This window comes from Lepidochelys kempii, chromosome 2 (genome assembly GCF_965140265.1).
Source record: "Lepidochelys kempii isolate rLepKem1 chromosome 2, rLepKem1.hap2, whole genome shotgun sequence".
In the NCBI taxonomy this organism is placed as follows: domain Eukaryota; kingdom Metazoa; phylum Chordata; order Testudines; family Cheloniidae; genus Lepidochelys; species Lepidochelys kempii.
This window is the reverse complement of record NC_133257.1, coordinates 4,173,291-4,190,196: the sequence shown is the minus strand read 5'-3', so window position 1 is coordinate 4,190,196 and position 16,906 is coordinate 4,173,291. Positions and strand designations below refer to the sequence as shown.

Genomic DNA, 16,906 nt, shown 5'->3' with positions numbered 1-16,906 from the left:
ACTCTGGGTTTAGCAGGCCAATGGTGGGTAAAACACCAATTCTTCAGATGCATCTGAAGAAGAAGAAGAAGAAGAAGTGGTATTTTATCCATGAAAGCTTATGCCCAAATAAATCTGTTAGTCTTTAAGGTGAGGGTGAACAGATGTCCCGATTTTATTGGGACAGTCCTGATCTTTGGGTCTTTTTCTTATATAGGCTCCTATTATCCCCCACCCCCGTCCCAATTTTTCACACTTGCTGTCTGGTCACCCTATTAAGGTGCCACCAGACTCCTTGTTGTTTTTATCAGCTCTTGCAGTCATTCAGCCCATACCTAGCCCCGAGAAGCATGACAGAAAGCCAGTGAAGAACTAAGCACAATAGCATGCTAGATTCTGCTCACATCCCTTCCAAGCCAAATCCCCAGCAAGGCCTGGGACTGGAAGGACTGGGCTGGGCCCACTTCCTCTTCTTGTTCTGCAGACAAATACACACTGGCACACGTAACCATGAGTGGGTGGGACTGTGTGAAGTCAGTAAAGCTGCCTTGATTTACACTGGCTGGGGATCCGGGCCCACCATCTCTAAAAGTTTGCTGACTTGGGGTTCTTTTGCTGAAGTCACACACATGTTAGTCTTTCAGAGAAGAGCTCTCTCGTGGCGTGATGTTGTGGTGGGTGTCTGCTATAGACCAACAGACCACGAGGATGAGGTAGATGAGGCTTTCTTCGGACAACTAACAGAAGTTTCCAGATCACAGGCCCTGGTTCTTATGGGGGACTTCAGTCACCCTGACATCTGCTGGGAGAGCAATACAGCGGTGCACAGACAATCCAGGAAGTTTTTGGAGAGTGTTGGGGACAACTTCCTGGTGCACGTGCTGGAGGAACCAACTAGGGGCCGTGCTCCTCTTGACCTGCTGCTCACAAACAGGGAAGAATTGATAGGGGAATCATAGAATCAATCATAGAATCATAGAATATCAGGGTTGGAAGGGACCCCAGAAGGTCATCTAGTCCAACCCCCTGCTCAAAGCAGGACCAATTCCCAGTTAAATCATCCCAGCCAGGGCTTTGTCAAGCCTGACCTTAAAAACCTCTAAGGAAGGAGATTCTACCACCTCCCTAGGTAACGCATTCCAGTGTTTCACCACCCTCATAGTGAAAAAGTTTTTCCTAATATCCAATCTAAACCTCCCTCACTGCAACTTGAGACCATTACTCCTCGTTCTGTCATCTGCTACCATTGAGAACAGTCTAGAGCCATCCTCTTTGGAACCCCCTTTCAGGTAGTTGAAAGCAGCTATCAAATCCCCCCTCATTCTTCTCTTCTGCAGACTAAACAATCCCAGCTCCCTCAGCCTCTCCTCATAAGTCATGTGTTCTAGACCCCTAATAATTTTTGTTGCCCTTCGCTGGACTCTCTCCAATTTATCCACATCCTTCTAGTAGTGTGGGGCCCAAAACTGGACACAGTACTCCAGATGAGGCCTCACCAATGTCGAATAGAGGGGAACGATCACGTCCCTCGATCTGCTTGCTATGCCCCTACTTATACATCCCAAAATTCCATTGGCCTTCTTGGCAACAAGGGCACACTGCTGACTCATATCCAGCTTCTCATCCACTGTCACCCCTAGGTCCTTTTCCGCAGAACTGCTGCCTAGCCATTCGGCCCCTAGTCTGTAGCGGTGCATTGGATTCTTCCATCCTAAGTGCAGGACCCTGCACTTATCCTTATTGAACCTCATCAGATTTCTTTTGGCCCAATCCTCCAATTTGTCTAGGTCCCTCTGTATCCTATCCCTCCCGTCCAGCGTATCTACCACTCCTCCCAGTTTAGTATCATCCGCAAATTTGCTGAGCGTGCAATCTACACCATCCTCCAGATCATTCTCATCCTCCAGATCCTCCAGAAGTGTAAGTGGGTGGCAGCCTAGGCAGCAGTGACCCTGAGATGGTCGCATTCAGGATCCTTACAAAAGGAAGAAAGGACAACAGCAGAATACAGACCCTGGATTTCAGAAAAGCAGACTTTGACTCCCTCAGGGAACTGATGGGCAGGATTCCCTGGGAGGCTAATATGAGGGGGAAAGGAGTCCAGGAGAGCTGGCTGTATTTTAAAGAAGCCTTATTGAGGGCGCAGGAACAAACCATCCTGGTGTGCAGAAAGAATAGCAAATATGGCAGGCGACCAGCTTGGCTTAACAGAGAAATCTTCGGTGAGCTTAAACACAAAAAAGAAGCTTACAAGAAGTGGAAACTTGGACAGATGACTAAGGAGTATAAAAATATTGCTCGGCCATGCAGGAGTGAAATCAGAAAGGCCAAAATACAACTGGAGTTGCAGCTAGCAAGGGATGGGAAGGGGAACAAGAAGTGTTTCTATAGGTATGTTAGCAACAAGAAGAAGGTCAGGGAAAGTGTGGACCCCTTACTGAATGAGGGAGGCAACCTAGTGACACATGATGTGGAAAAAGCTGAAGTACTCAATGCTTTTTTTGCCTCAGTCTTCACAGACAAGGTCAGCTCCCAGACTACTGCACTGGGCAGCAGAGTATGGGGAGGAGGTGAGCAGCCCTCCGTGGTGAAAGAACAGGTTAAGGACTATTTAGAAACACTGGACATACACAAATCCATGGGGCCAGGTGCAATGCATCCGAGGGTGCTGAGGGAGTTGGCGGATGTGATTGCAGAGCCATTGGCCATTATCTTTGAAAACTCGTGGCCATCGGGGGAGGTCCCAGACGATTGGAAAAAAGTCAAATATAGTGCCCATCTTTAAAAAAGGGAAGAAGAAGAATCCAGGAAACTACAGACCAGTCAGCCTCACCTCAGTCCCTGGAAAAATCATGAATCAAGTCCTCAAGCAATTCATTTTGAAGTGCTTGAGGGAGAGGAAGGTGATCAGGAACAATCAACATGCATTCACCAAGGGCAAGTCATGCCCGACCAACCTGATTGCCTTGTATGATGAGATAACTGGCTCTGTGGATATGGGGAAAGCGGTGGATGTGATATATCTTGACTTTAGCAAAGCTTTTGATACGGTCTCCCACAGTATTCTTGCCAGCAAGTTAAAGAAGTATGGATCAGATGAATGAACTATAAGGTGGATAGAAAGCTGGCTAGATCGTCGGGCTCAACGAGTAGTGATCAACGGCTCAATGTCTAGTTTGCAGCCAGTATTAAGTGGAGTGCCCCAGGGGTCGGTCCTGGGGCCGGTTTTGTTTAACATCTTCATTAATGATCTAGATGATGGGATGGACTGCACCCTCAGCAAGTTTGTGGATGACACTAAGCTCTGGGGAGAGGCAGATATGCTGGAGGGTAGGAATAGGGTCCAGAGTGACGTAGACAAATTGGAGAATTGGGCCAAAAGAAATCTGATGTGTTCAACAAGAACAAGTGCAGAGTCCTGCACTTAGGATGGAAAAATCCCATGCACCGCTACAGACTGGGGACTGACTAGCTAAGCAGCAGTTCTGCAGAAAAGGACCTGGGGATTACAGTGGACGAGAAGCTGGATATGAGTCAACGGTGTGACCCTGTGGCCAAGAAGGTGAACAGCATATTGGTCTGCATTAGTAGGAGCATTGCCAGCAGATCGAGGGAAGTGATTATTCCCCTCTATTCGGCACTGGTGAGGCCACATCTGGAGTATTCCATCCAGTTTTGGTCCCCCCACTACAGAAAGGATGTGGACAAATTGAAGAGAGTCCAGTGGAGGGCAACAAAAATTATTAGGGGGCTGGGGCACATGACTTATGAGGAGAGGCTGAGGGAACTGGGCTTATTTAGTCTGCAGAAGAGAAGAGTTAGGGGGGATTTGATAGCAGCCTTCACCTACCTGAAGGCGGATTCCAAAGAGGATGGAGCTCGGCTGTTCTCAGTGGTGGCAAATGACAGAACAAGGAGCAGTGATCTCAAGTTGCAGTGGGGGAGGTCTAGGTTGGATATTAGGAAACACTGTTTCCCTAGGAGGTGGTGAAGCACTGGAATGGGTTACCTAGGGAGGTGGTGGAAACTCTATCCTGAGAGGTTTTTAAAGCCCAGCGTGACAAAGCCCTGGCTGGGATGATTTAGTTGGGGTTGGTCCTGTTTTGAGCAGGGGATTGGACTAGATGACCTTCTAAGGTCTCTTCCAACCCTTATTTTCTATGATTCTATGGCTACAACCCTCATGGCAAGTACGCAGCAAGGACCCTCTGGCTGCTGGTATTTTTAAGAGCACTATGCAAAATAACTGTGCGGCCCAAAATCAGACAGAGGGATCGAATATCTTCCCAACTGGTCTGTTCACCAGACCTGCTTTCCAGGTATCAGTCTTAGTTCTCAGGTTTCTGAACTGCCCTTCTCTCCGTCCCCAGTAGATGGTGTCATTCTAATACAAATACCTTAGTCCCTCCTTAGTAGGAGGAGATTAAGTAACTCATATTTTTAAATGAGCTATGGGAGATCCCTAGGTTTGCTCAGCCAGTCTGTCTGACCGATTTCTGAGTTCCAGTGCCTGGAACTTCACCTCTCACAGTGGCTCACCTTTGTTTATTTGGAATCGGTGCATGTTCCTGAATGAAATGTCTGCTCTGCATGCGTTCAGCTAGCTCAGGAACAAACCCTGTTCCGTACCTGCCAGTTCTATGTGACATGGACTGCAGCCACGCAAACCACACCACTTCAGTGTGTCCACACTAGGGAGTTTCACCCGATGAAGTGAGCTGTAGCTCACGAAAGCTTATGCTCAAATAAATTTGTTAGTCTCTAAGGTGCCACAATTCCTCCTTTTCTTTTCACAACCTGAAGTGATTCAATTTTGGAACCACCTGAGTGCGATCTCAGTCTGGAGGCCAGCCCCGTGTCTAACTGCTCAGTGAACTGAGAATTCAGTTCCCTGCAGGAGACACAGGTTGAATGAACCACCTCTGCAGCCATGGGGGCTGGAGTGGCTGCAGCTCTTGACCCCTCTTCTTTCTCACAGAAACAGGCCCTTGCTTTCCTGAAGATTCATCTGGGAGGAGGGCAGGAGTGAAATTGCTCAAGGCCCCGAGCCCATGGGACCAGCTGAAGGCCCTGAGCCTGCATGAGAAGTTGGGCTCCCGCATGTCCCTCTCTGAGGCCTGACTCCTGCTTTGTGTGTCTTGCAGTATCACATTGAAGGATCTGAAGGCCATGCTGCCCCAGGTGAACTATCGGGTGCCCAACATGAGGTTCCTGCGGGACAAGTTAGTGGTAAGAACACTCCCACAGTCTCTCCTCCCTCCCTTTATCTCTCCTTTTCTGACCCATCCTTTATAGACAAGGCCTATAGAATCGGACGAGGGGAAGCCCTGGCTGGGATGATTTAATTGGGGATTGGTCCTGCTTTGAGCAGGGCGTTGGACTAGATGACCTCCTGAGGTCCCTTCCAATCCTGATATTCTATGATTCTATGATTCTAAGCCAGCAGAGATTTGTAGAACCAACCAGGTTCTTCAGAGATGACTCTGAAGTCCTATAGAATTGACCCTTCCTGTGGGGAGGAAGATGTTGAGCTGCCCTATAGGATTGAAGAGGGACTTTCCCTGGCTATAGAATTTGATAAGATGGGTCAACAAAGCCAAAAGTCCCATTGGCTTTTCCTGGAAGGGTTATCTCCTGCCCACTCCCGAGTCTCTGTTTGCCATAAGCTGGGAATGGGCGACGGGATGGATCACTTGATGATTCCCTGTTCTGTTCATTCCCTCTGGGGCACCTGGCACTGGCCACTGTCTGAAGACAGGGTACTGGGCTAGATGGACCTTTGGTCTGACCCAGTGTGGCTGTTCTTACGTTCTCTTATTCCCTTTCCTTTGCTATTTTGTGTTTGGGGGGTGTCTGCAGTCAATGAACATTAATGAGCAGCGGATGCCTCCTGGGCAAGTGGTCTCTCTGGAAGCCCTTCTGCTCCCAGCCTATACTGGATTATCTGTGCCTTCCTCCTGCACTCCCTGTTACTAAGGGACATTTACAGGGAAACACAAGATCATAGTCCATTCCTAGGGCTGGCCAGTTGCATTTGCTGCTCATTCCCCATCCAAAGCCCCAATACTCCTCTCTCTGCCACTCACCATGTATAGCATGTAAGGAGAGAGAGACCCAAAGCACAAACTCTGGATCAAGATTCCAACCTCCCCTCCAAATAATCCAGCCGGCCCATCTCTAGACATGAGACAGGATTACGACATTGGCTCAGCATGTAGCACTGCATACCGGGACGTGTAATCCCCATGGACTGCCCGACGGTGGCTGCAGGCCACATTGTAGATCTCCCTGAGCTCTGCATGGCCCATGGGCTTGACTCAAGATGCCCCCAGCTGGAGCAGTACAGCATGGGAATCCTACTGGAGCCAGTGCTTTCGGCCAGGGGCCTTTTTTCCCTATCTTCTGCACCAGGGGCTTGAAGTCTCCCTAGGTCCTTCAGCTCTGGGAGGTCTGCTCCCTCCAGTTCTGTTCTCACCAGGTTCTGTCTCTCTCCTTCCTCCCAACAGGAAGTGGAAGCTAGGAGCGACATGGCCTTCACCCACTTCACTCACTTCTACAAAAACCTAATGTTCGATGCTCAGAAATCGGTAAGAGGTTGGGGCCCTCGGTGACTCTGCCCCACCTGGGGTGACCCTGCGGCTGGGCCCAGGCCCGGGGATGGGTAAGGAAGGCCAGAGAGGGGTCATGGTGCTGCTTGTCACTATTAATGGACGTTTCTGAAGCACCCTAAATGCACCTGTCACACCACAGGAGATAGCCCCCGAGAACTGGCTGGGCGGGGGCTTTGTTGTAGGGACAGGAGATGGGGAAGACCATCTAGAGTGAGTCAGTGAGGGGAGGCTGTGGCCAGTGCGGCAGGTCCCAGCAGCAGCTCAGATTCCCGCCACAGGCTCTGAGATGCCTTTTGCCTGATGCTTTCCCAGACTCGAGACAAAGTCCCCCTGAGCCTCCTCCTCCAGTCCCCATCCAGCCTGCAGGTGGCACCTTCTCCACTGGCTTACCTGCCCCTGTCCCCCCTTTGCATTCCAGATCATCGATCAGCTGGAGCTCTCCTTCCCCTTGCGGTGAGTACCAAAGATCCCTCCTTGTCAGACCCCGCCCCAGTCCCGGGTGGGGCACTGGCCCGCCAGCCAGCCTGGTTCACTGTGTGTGTGTGAGAACAAGACTCAGAACCGAGAGGTCTCTTCACAAGTCCAACCCTGTCTGCTCCCACTGCAGCACACAGAGGGGACCACTGGGCACCACCCCCCAGGGCCACAAGGCTGGGCACCCACACTCTGCTCCCAGAAACGGTGATAGGGAAGCCAAGCCCGGGGGTGGAGTCCATGTCAGGGACGCAGTGGGCTGGTACATGACTCTGACCCTATTAGATCGCCAGAGAACAGGCAGGTCTGTATTCTCAGACACAAGTAATGTAAACCCAGAATGACTCCAGGGCAATGACTAGCGTGCTCGGGTTAATACTGTGTCACTGAGATCAGCGTCTGGGGAGGGAGCTGCGGGTCAGGACTCAGGTGCATCACTGTGTGTGGGGAGCCCAGGGCTGGGGTAGCAGGGGGCTGCGGGTTAGAACTGAGGGGCACTGGCTGAGCTGTGGCGGAGTGGGGGAGCCCAGGGCTGGGGTAGCAGGGGGCTGCGGGTTGGGATTGAGGGGCATCAGGGGAGCCTTAGGCTGGAGTAATAGGTGCAAATCAGGTTCACCCACCTCAGGTTCCATGAGGATTGGGGGGAAGAGCTGGAATTGTCGGGGGAATAAGGGGACTAGGTATCTGTATGGGGGAGACACACCCAGTGCCTGAGTCGTTTGGTGGGGGGAGGCTGGCATACCCGGCTTGCACACACTCCCATTGACCGGCTCCTTGCCCCTCCCCAGGAATGTTGACCGGGCAGAGCTGTGCCAGATTACACTGTACGACTTCCAGAAATTCCTGCAGCACGACCAGAAGGTACCCGCTAAGGCACACTTCCAATACCCTGTCATACCTGAGGGACTGCAAGCCCTTCTGCCAGGCCATAGCTTGGCATGCAGTGGATGATAGCAGAAATTCTCACGACTGCCACTGTTCTGAAACCAGAGAGCGTCTGGCTACCTCAAAGCCAGTCCAGACCACTCATAACCTAAAGTCATGCTCATCCAGTGGCTGTCCGACTGGTGGATCTCACTCCTCTTCCTGATAGACCATGAGACCCCCCGCCATGCAAGCTGGCATCCTCTGTTGTCAGTCTCAGCAGAGAGGCCTTGGGGTGAAGGGGCCATGGTGGTCTCCTGGTAAGGGTAGTTTGTGCCACTGCCCAGGCTCCAACTGTGGACAGAGAGAAAGCCTCGATGGGTGGGGGAAGCTGAAGCCTGACAAACTCAGACCAGAAAGAAGGTGCCTGTATTTAACAGCCAGGGTGATTAACCATCAGAACAGCTCATGCTGGGCTGCGATGGAGAATCCATCACAGGTCAGGTCAGCCTGGAAGATCGGGTGGTCCCCTCTGCCTTTACATTCGGCAACTCTGCAACTTGGAGTCTTGAACTGCAGATCGCAGGTCGGTCTAGAAGAGCTGCTCCAGCCCAGCCAGAAGTGACGGGTTAGATGCATGTCTGGTGGCGATTCTGTGCCCTTTGTTACAGGGAAGGGCAGACCTGGCCTTGGAATCCGTGAAGCTCCAACAGGAAAGTCAGATGAAAACATGTTAGGAAAAAGGAGCAAATCGCGCCCCAGGTTTGCCTGTATCTGAAATCTAGTGAAGAGAATAATTACAATCAGGCCATCGCCACCGGACTCCTCTCTATTCCCTGCGGATGAGGGTGGAGGTACAGTAGTGGGGGGTGGGAGTATGTGCTGTACTTGCCCTGTGCATAGCTAGAGGTCGTGAGTCTCCTGGGTCCTGAGTCCACTCACCTTCCATCTTTCTGAAGGCTCTTGATCTTGCAGATCTGAGATTCCCATCATGGTTTCACATCTAAACCTTCGGTGCGGGTCCTCCCCTAACGCTGCCCTCTGTGTTCTCTGCCTTAGGAGCCGTGGGCCAATGACATCAGCAAGGTGCGGGAGTACATGTGTGGCTACCTCCGGGACCCCTTCAGTGACATGGCAGAACCCTTCTTCCAGCTGGATGAGGTAGGGAATATGTACTCCAGCCCATCCTCCTGCATCAGCCATCCCCTTGGCAACTCCAGCGCCCACCAGCGGAGCTCAGACTCCCACCTGAGGCAGATAAAGTCCCTAGATTAGTTACAGGGTTTGTGGAATTGGTTCACATGGATGTAGGTGTATTTATAACAGACAATGTACACTTCAGACTGGCGGTCAGGATGGGCCATGCCAGATCAGACCAAGGGGGCTTATAGACTGCTATCCCAGCCTCCATCAATGACCAATGCCTGAGGCTTAAAAGGAAGCAATAAACCACCCATCTGGCTCATGTACAGTGCTGCACATCTGGGGATTGATATTCCTTCCTGACCCTTCCAGGTGATCTCCTTGTGCCCTGAAGCATGAGGTTTTAATTATCCTTGTCTAAGGGGCATAGCTACAGATTTATTATTGGCCACCAAATCCACCTCCAGCAAGTGACTGTGTGCCGGTGCAGCAGTGAATTCCCCAGGTGATTGCACTACACGTATTTAGACAGGCCAGTTGTACTGAAAGAGTGAATCCCTCCCCCCCCACATTTTGGAGAAGTCCACATTCCAGACCCTGCATCGGAAGCCCATCTCTAGCTGTAGTCACTGGACCGTGTTCCCCAGCTCGCCCTCTGCTGCTGGCAGCTCTTCTCCACCAACTTCTCTCCCTTTCCCCATTCCTGTTAGAGCTTTGGCCCCATGCCCATCTCTCCCCTTGGCCTGGGGTGACCCACGGTGTCCTGGAGCCTGACCCTCCTGGTTTTGCTCTAACCAGCTTTTCTTCTGTCCTCAGTTTCTGACCTACCTGTTCTCCAGGGAAAACAAGGTCATGGATGCCAAGTACGAGCGGGTGGTCCCAGAGGAGATGAACTACCCGCTGTCCCACTACTGGATCTCCTCCTCCCACAACACGTAAGAGCTTGGGGTCAGCCCACCGACGAAGGGCCCCCAGCGCAGTGGGGCGAAGATAAAGCAGCACAACCTGTTGGATTCTGAGCTGAACGGGTGCCTCCCACCACAGCCCTAGGAGCCATTCTGCAGACATTGGGGAGCCACCAGTCTGATGTTTGAGCTCCAGAAGGGCTCTGGCATGCATGTAATAGTGAACGAGGAGGGGGAGGATTTCTCTTTAGCCTCCCCTGGGAATTCTGCAGGGATTGCTCCACTTCCCTGTCCATGCGGGACATGGGATTCCTGGACATTTCCTTGTAAGCAGGTACTGGAAAACATGGGCCAGAGTCTCGCCTGGTATCAACCAGCATAACTCCATGGGCTTCAACAGAGCTTTGCCCATTTACACCGGCTGGGGATCTGGCCCACTGAAGCTCTGCCCATTTACACCAGCTGGGGATCTGGCCCATTGATGCCAATGGAGCTCTGCTGATTTACACCAGCTGAGGATCTGGCCCATTGACTTCAATGGAGCTACACCCATTTACACCAGCTGGGGATCTGGCCCATTGACTTCAATGGAGCTACACCCATTTACACCAGCTGGGGATCTGGCCCATTGACTCCAATGGAGCTCTGCCCATTTACACCAGCTGGGGATCTGGCCCTGAGGCTTTCGACCTCCGCTGGGTCTCCCGAGCTTAGTCGGCACTGGCAGGAGTGGGGTTCCATGGGACAGCCGACACTGACATCTGATGGGATCCAGGCCCTGGGTTCAGAGCGAGGTGCCCCCGAAACAGCTCCGCAGCTCAGGCCCTGCCAGGCACCTCCCCTGGCACACGGTTGGATGGACTGGGAGCCACATGATTTGCAGCTGAACCTCTTCCTCCAGGCCGCCCAGGCCCACCCCCAGGCCCTCCTCCAGGCGCTGCTGGTGATTCCGAGGCCCTCTTCTTCTCCTTGCAGGTATCTGACTGGGGACCAGTTCTCCAGTGAGTCCTCGCTGGAAGCCTACGCTCGCTGCCTCCGGATGGGCTGCCGCTGCATAGAGTGTGAGTGAGCTGGTCCCTGCCGGGGGCTGGGCTGCTCTCAGCGGCTGTAAGCTAGTCCAACTGCATAAGCTGAGCAGCATGAGTACCGCTCAGTGACTGGGTGGGGGACCCCAGGTGGGCGCAGCAGGAAATGGTACTGGTGATGCCACCCCTGCCCCCTCAAGTCCATATTGGAGTCAGCATCCTTTGGGGGATCTCTAAAACCATGTTCCTGACCACTCCCCAGCCACAAAACCCCCTCAGCACTTGGCACAAATGTAGGGGGCTGAGCCCAGTGCCTTGGCCACATCCTGTGATGGGTAGTTCCTTTAAATTGCCCCCACTTTTCTGTCTTACACTTCGGTGTAGGTCTGCAGCGAATTATCAAACAGCTGCCCCGTCTCACCCCAGATGTGGCTACAGCAATTCTTAGTTGGTGAATCGTACTGGGATCCTTCCGGTGCCCTGGAACATGAGATGTTTTGCTTGGATCATTGTCCTCTGGGGCAACCTGGGGAGAAGTTTAAAATCCACCAGATTCAGGAATCCCCAGTGGAGGTTCTCTGGCCTGTGCTATGCAGGAGGTCAGACCAGATGGTCGCAATGGTCCCTTCTGGCCTTGGAATCTACGACCCAATGGGACCTCAGCTGAGGATCGTTCAATCCACCTGGTGAACCCGTGCAATATCATATCATATCAATGGCAGGCAGACCCTCACCCAGCCCCACAGCGTCTTTCACTAGCTCAGTCCCATTTGACCCTGCTAACTGAGGTAACAGCATGTGCTGTTATCTGGCGTCTCAGAGGTGAACACCAGTGTCTTTTACACCCCTTTGTCCACCCCTGAAGTGCGCGACTTCTGGCACGACAATAAAGTTTGCACAGCTCCAGAGTGACACTTGGGACCAATGGACATGCAGTGGCCATGGGCTCTAGGGGTGGTCCTGTCCATTCCACTCTGTTCAGGAAAGGACGGACGCTAGGACATGGTCCCTCAGGAACGTGTGTGGGGTACAGGGATAAATGATCACGCGTGTGGGGGGAGTGTTAACAACTCAACCATCTCTGCCCTTAGTGGACTGTTGGGATGGTCCAGATGACCTGCCAATCATCTACCATGGACACACACTCACCTCCAAAATAAAATTCCTGGATGTCCTGCACACCATCAAGGAACATGCCTTCGTGACCTCTGAGTAAGGGCCACCCCACTGCACTACAGGGGCTTTGTAACCTCTTTGCTGCTTAGGGACTGCTAAAGGGCATGGATCTTGTCACAGCATGTAATGGGACTGTGGAACTCATGGCCACAGGAAGCCATTGAGACCTAGAACTTAGCAGGATTCACAAAAGGGATTGGACATTTATGTGGATAACAAGAATATCCAGAGTTCTCATAGTTAATGGTAATGACTGGGGAAACCTCCTGCTTCGGGGCTTAAGCCAGTTTGTAACTATTGAGTGAAATCTGTTTAACCATGTGTGGCGGCCAGATAGTCCCTGTTTATCCTGGACAGCACTCACTGGTTCTGTATTTATTGTGAGAACCTGTTGCTGGGTCTGGGTGCGTTCTCTGCCGCACTGCCCATTCCAAGGCGTGGATACATTCCCTGCAGAACACTCCCAGGTTGTGTGTCACACCCTGATTTACTGAGAGTGTTCCCTGGCTCCAAGGGTTCTGCCCTAAATCCAGCTTTCCCTGCACCAAGGGCTCCACCAGATTGTCCCGTGGATCTCTGAGTTCCTGTTAGCCCCTTTGGGGCCCTACCCTCATTAGTTTTGCCCCTGGCTACACTAGGAGCAGGTACGTGATCTGGAGCCTTTCCTTGGTTGCTATTCTGAATGATCTGGCCTTTCCTCTCCCCCCTTCCCCTGCACCAGGTTCCCCATCATCCTCTCCATCGAGGACCACTGCAGCATTGTCCAGCAGAGGAACATGGCTTCCCACTTCAAGAAGGTCTTTGGGGAAATGCTGCTCACCAAGCCAGTGGACATCAACGCCGATGAGTTGCCTTCCCCCACCCAGCTCAAGAAGAAAATCCTCATCAAGGTGCAGCCCTTAGGGCCAGTCCTCTTCCCCTTCCCCCAGCCCTTCTCTGATACTGTCCAGAGGGGGGGCAGTACAAGAACTGTATACAGCATCCTTGCACTGGGAGAGGCAGGGGTAGCTAGGACAGTGGGAGAGCCCTATAGTTTGGGGGTTACAGGAACATACTGGGGTGAGCTTTCTCCGCCTCCAGCTCTGAAGTACAAAGATGGGAATCTCTCTGCCAGATGAAACCTAACTACAGGTCCTGGCCACTCACAGTCATTTAAGTCATGTTTGCTCCCAGAACGGACTCCTTTCCCTGCAGGACCCTGAACCCAAACAACAGCAGCATTGCAGGAGGAGAACCAGGAAGTGAAACCAGTTGTAAACAGGAAGTGAAACTGACCAGTCGTTTCACTGCCCCAACTGAGCGATGTTACACATCCACCTGGCAGACAGGGCATAGGCTCGGGTGCTGGTAGCACAGGGCAAGGGTGAGGCTAACTGTGTGAGTTCTCCTCTCTCTGGTTTGCTCTCCCGCTCCCTAGCACAAGAAGCTGGTGGAAGGGAACCTTTACGAAGAGGTCTCCACGGCCAGTTACTCAGAGAATGACATCAGCAACTCCATCAAGAACGGCATCCTGTATCTTGAGGACCCCATTGACCATGTAAGCGCCTCGCCCAGGCTTCGGTCTGTCTTTCCAGAACTAACAGCCACAGCGTGTGGGAGAGGGAAGGGTCTATAGGAGGGGTCGGCAACCTATGGCACACGTGCCAAAGACGGCACGCGAGCTGATTTTTAATGGCCTGCCTGCCAGGTCCCAGCTGCCGGCCCCGCTCACCCCGCTGTTGAACCCAGGCCAGGACCCTGGCAGGCAGCAGCGTGCCATGAAAAATCCTGCCCGCCCCGGCCCACTCTTCTGGGCCCCCCGCGGGGCAGGGTGAAGAAGCTTGGTCCTGCCGGCTGCTGCTGCAGGGCAGGCAAGTTCCCCCTCCCCTGCCTCTTCCCCCAGCGTGCTGGGTTCCTGCCCCTCCTCCTCTCCCTCCCTGCTGCCGATCAGCTGATGGCCCTTGAGCGGGAGGGGAAGAAGTGAGCCGCAGCATGCTTGCTGCTCTGGGGAGGAGGCGGAGAAGAGGTGGGGAACGGGGGGTGGAATCAGGGCATATCCCCTCCAGCCCCCTGCCGTGAGCCACTCTGGGCAGGGGCTGGGAGCACCCCCACGACCCTAGCCCACACACCCAGCCCTCTGCCCTGACCTCTGCACCCCACACACACCCCAGCCTCCTGCCCTGATCCCTGCATCCCCCACGACCCCAGCCCTGACTCCAGCACCCCCAACACATATCCAGCCCCCCCATGCCCTGACTCCTGCACCCCGCTCACATGTCCCCAGCCCTCTGCCCTGACTCCTGCACCCTCCTCAAATACTCCCAGCCCCCTGCCCTGCCTCCTGCACCCCCACACATACCCAGCCCCCCCATGCCCTGACTCTTGCACCCCCCACATTCCCACCCCCACCCTGAGCACCAGACGGGAGCTCCTGCACCCCCCCCCATTCCCACCTGCACCCTCGCACCAAATGGGAGCTGCCCAGGTAAGCGCTCCACCCTAACCTCCTGCCCCAACCCTGAGCCCCCTCCCTCATTCTAGCTCATGGCCAGACTGTACACTCCAACCCTCAGCCTGCTCCTTCACCCCCAGCCCTGTGCTCGGTGCACTCCCACTCTCAGCTCAATGCAGAGAGAGAGGATGAGAATGGGCTAGAACCAGGGAGAAGGTAGGTACCCACTCTGTGTGGGCAGGGCTGGGATCCCAGATCGGCCGCAGGCTGAGCGAGGTTGTCAGCCGGGACCCAGGCTGAGCGGGGCCGGCAGACGGAACCCCAGACCGGCAGCGGGCAGAGTGGCAACGGGCTGAGCCACACAGCCCACTGCTGGTCTGGGGTCCCAGCCACCGGCCCCGCTCAGCCCCCTGCCGGTCTGGGCTTCTGGCTGCTGGCCCCTTGCCAGCCGGGGTCCCGGCAACAGGTCCCACTCAGCCTGCTGCTGGACAAGGTGAACGGAACCCCAGGCCGGCAGCGGGCTGAGCGGGCCGGCGGTGTAAGATCAGCATTTTAATTTAATTTAAATGAAGCTTCTTAAACATTTTGAAAACCTTGTTTACTTTACATACGACAATAGTTTAGTTATATAATATGTAGACTTATAGAGAGACCTAAAAAACGTTAAAATGTATGACTAGCATGCGAAACCTTAAATTAAAGTGAATCAGTGAAGACTCGGCACACCACTTCTGAAAGGTTGCTGACCCCTGGTCTATAGACTGCACGTGGAACCAGGAACTGGACCTCATGGGGCAGGCTGGAATACCACTGCTTGGATTCCAGCTGTGGGGAAGGAGGTGTCACAGTCCCGTCCCCTCCAAGGTCTTGAATCCTGGATCTTCATCACAGACCTCCACCATGTAAGCTAAAGGAGTGACTCCATTACCCAGTAGCAGTAATAGGCTGGTATCCTCTAGTGGACTACTCAGTGGAGTGGAAACACAACACACGTTCTGGCAGTGTGTTACAGGGGCATCAGCAAGCAGCATGGGGTGAACTCACATGCCTGCAATGCAAGCAGCTGTGATCTCTGGCAGATGCTGACTTCCTTGGACACCTCCCTGCCCTGTACCCATTCCCTGGCTTCCTTGCTGCCTGGTTCTGATGCTTCTTTCTCCTTGGCAGACCTGGAGCCCACATTACTTTGTGCTGACAAGCAACAAGATCTATTACTCCGAGGAGACGTCCCGCTACCAGTCCAACGAGGATGAGGAAGAGGTGGAACAAAAAGAGGTGTGTTTGTGAGGAGGAAAGGTGGAGACTGGGGGGAAGACAGTGCTTCAGCCACCTTCAGGATTCACCTACAGAGCCACCCAAGTACCTGCAGCTGCATGTACCCCTTTGGGTTGTGCTTCTGCCCCAGCTCACCGGCTAAGGAGGGTTAGACCAGGTCAATGCTTGGAGAGAAACTGGCCAAGAAAAGCCCAGGTGCTAGTATTAGTTACTCAGCAGAGGGGTGCCCTTCCCCGATCGTGCTAAACCCATGGTGTTAGGGGCACAGATGTGTGTTTTTGTAAGAGATGCAGAACCAAGGTCCTGACTACTTCTGGCCATTAAATATCCCACTGCACTTTTCACACGGCAGAGTATTAACCTCAGGGTCCTGCTCAGATTCTGGTTGGGGCTATTAACTTTTGCCAACTAGATCTCCAGGCGGTTCAGTGGGACATGAGAACCTTTACTACCTGCCCTAAACGGTTGGGCAGCATTGCTGTGCGCTGTTAGACTGCTGCTGTGCTCCACCCCAGAGGTGGCCAAAATGATTAAGGACATGACACCAAACCCACTCTCTCTCTTTCCTTCTGTCTCTCTCCCCTGGATTTCTCTGGTCTCTCCCCGCCCCGCCCGTCTCGTCCTCGGGCTCTGCGCCTCTTCAGGAGTTTAACAACAACGAGCTGCACTTCAGCGAGAAGTGGTTTCACGGGAAGCTGGGCGGGGGGCGTGACGGGCGCCAGATCGCCGAGAAGCTGCTGCATGAGTACTGCACCGAGACGGGTGGGAAAGACGGCACCTTCCTGGTGCGGGAGAGCGAGACCTTTGTGGGAGACTACACCCTCTCCTTCTGGTAGGAGCCTCCTGCGGCGACCTCCGTACCGGGGCACAGGATCCCCTCTGCCTCCGGCACCAGTTATCCCCTCACATCGGGGACTCGGTTTCCCTCCAGTCCGAGGTGGTAGTGGTGGAAAGCTGCTACCATCTGATGACAAGCTGGTGGGCCTCGGGCCAGTTCCTACTGGACTAGTCTCGGGAGCCACC

The 16,906-nt window shown here is 53.5% G+C and overlaps 1 protein-coding gene across 2 annotated transcripts in view; it reads left to right on the top strand.

Annotated features, from left to right (window-relative positions):
• LOC140906297 (1-phosphatidylinositol 4,5-bisphosphate phosphodiesterase gamma-1-like) overlaps window positions 1-16,906 on the top strand; it is a 138,264-nt gene that overhangs the window by 99,320 nt on the left and 22,038 nt on the right. For both annotated transcript variants that reach the window (XM_073329953.1, XM_073329954.1), the window contains 12 exons: window positions 5,124-5,208; window positions 6,486-6,566; window positions 7,009-7,043; window positions 7,853-7,925; window positions 8,988-9,089; window positions 9,888-10,006; window positions 10,952-11,037; window positions 12,093-12,213; window positions 12,899-13,067; window positions 13,595-13,714; window positions 15,776-15,883; window positions 16,528-16,715. In XM_073329953.1, coding sequence (XP_073186054.1) covers window positions 5,124-5,208; window positions 6,486-6,566; window positions 7,009-7,043; window positions 7,853-7,925; window positions 8,988-9,089; window positions 9,888-10,006; window positions 10,952-11,037; window positions 12,093-12,213; window positions 12,899-13,067; window positions 13,595-13,714; window positions 15,776-15,883; window positions 16,528-16,715 — 1,287 coding nt within the window. The remainder of the gene's footprint in view (window positions 1-5,123; window positions 5,209-6,485; window positions 6,567-7,008; window positions 7,044-7,852; window positions 7,926-8,987; window positions 9,090-9,887; window positions 10,007-10,951; window positions 11,038-12,092; window positions 12,214-12,898; window positions 13,068-13,594; window positions 13,715-15,775; window positions 15,884-16,527; window positions 16,716-16,906) is intronic.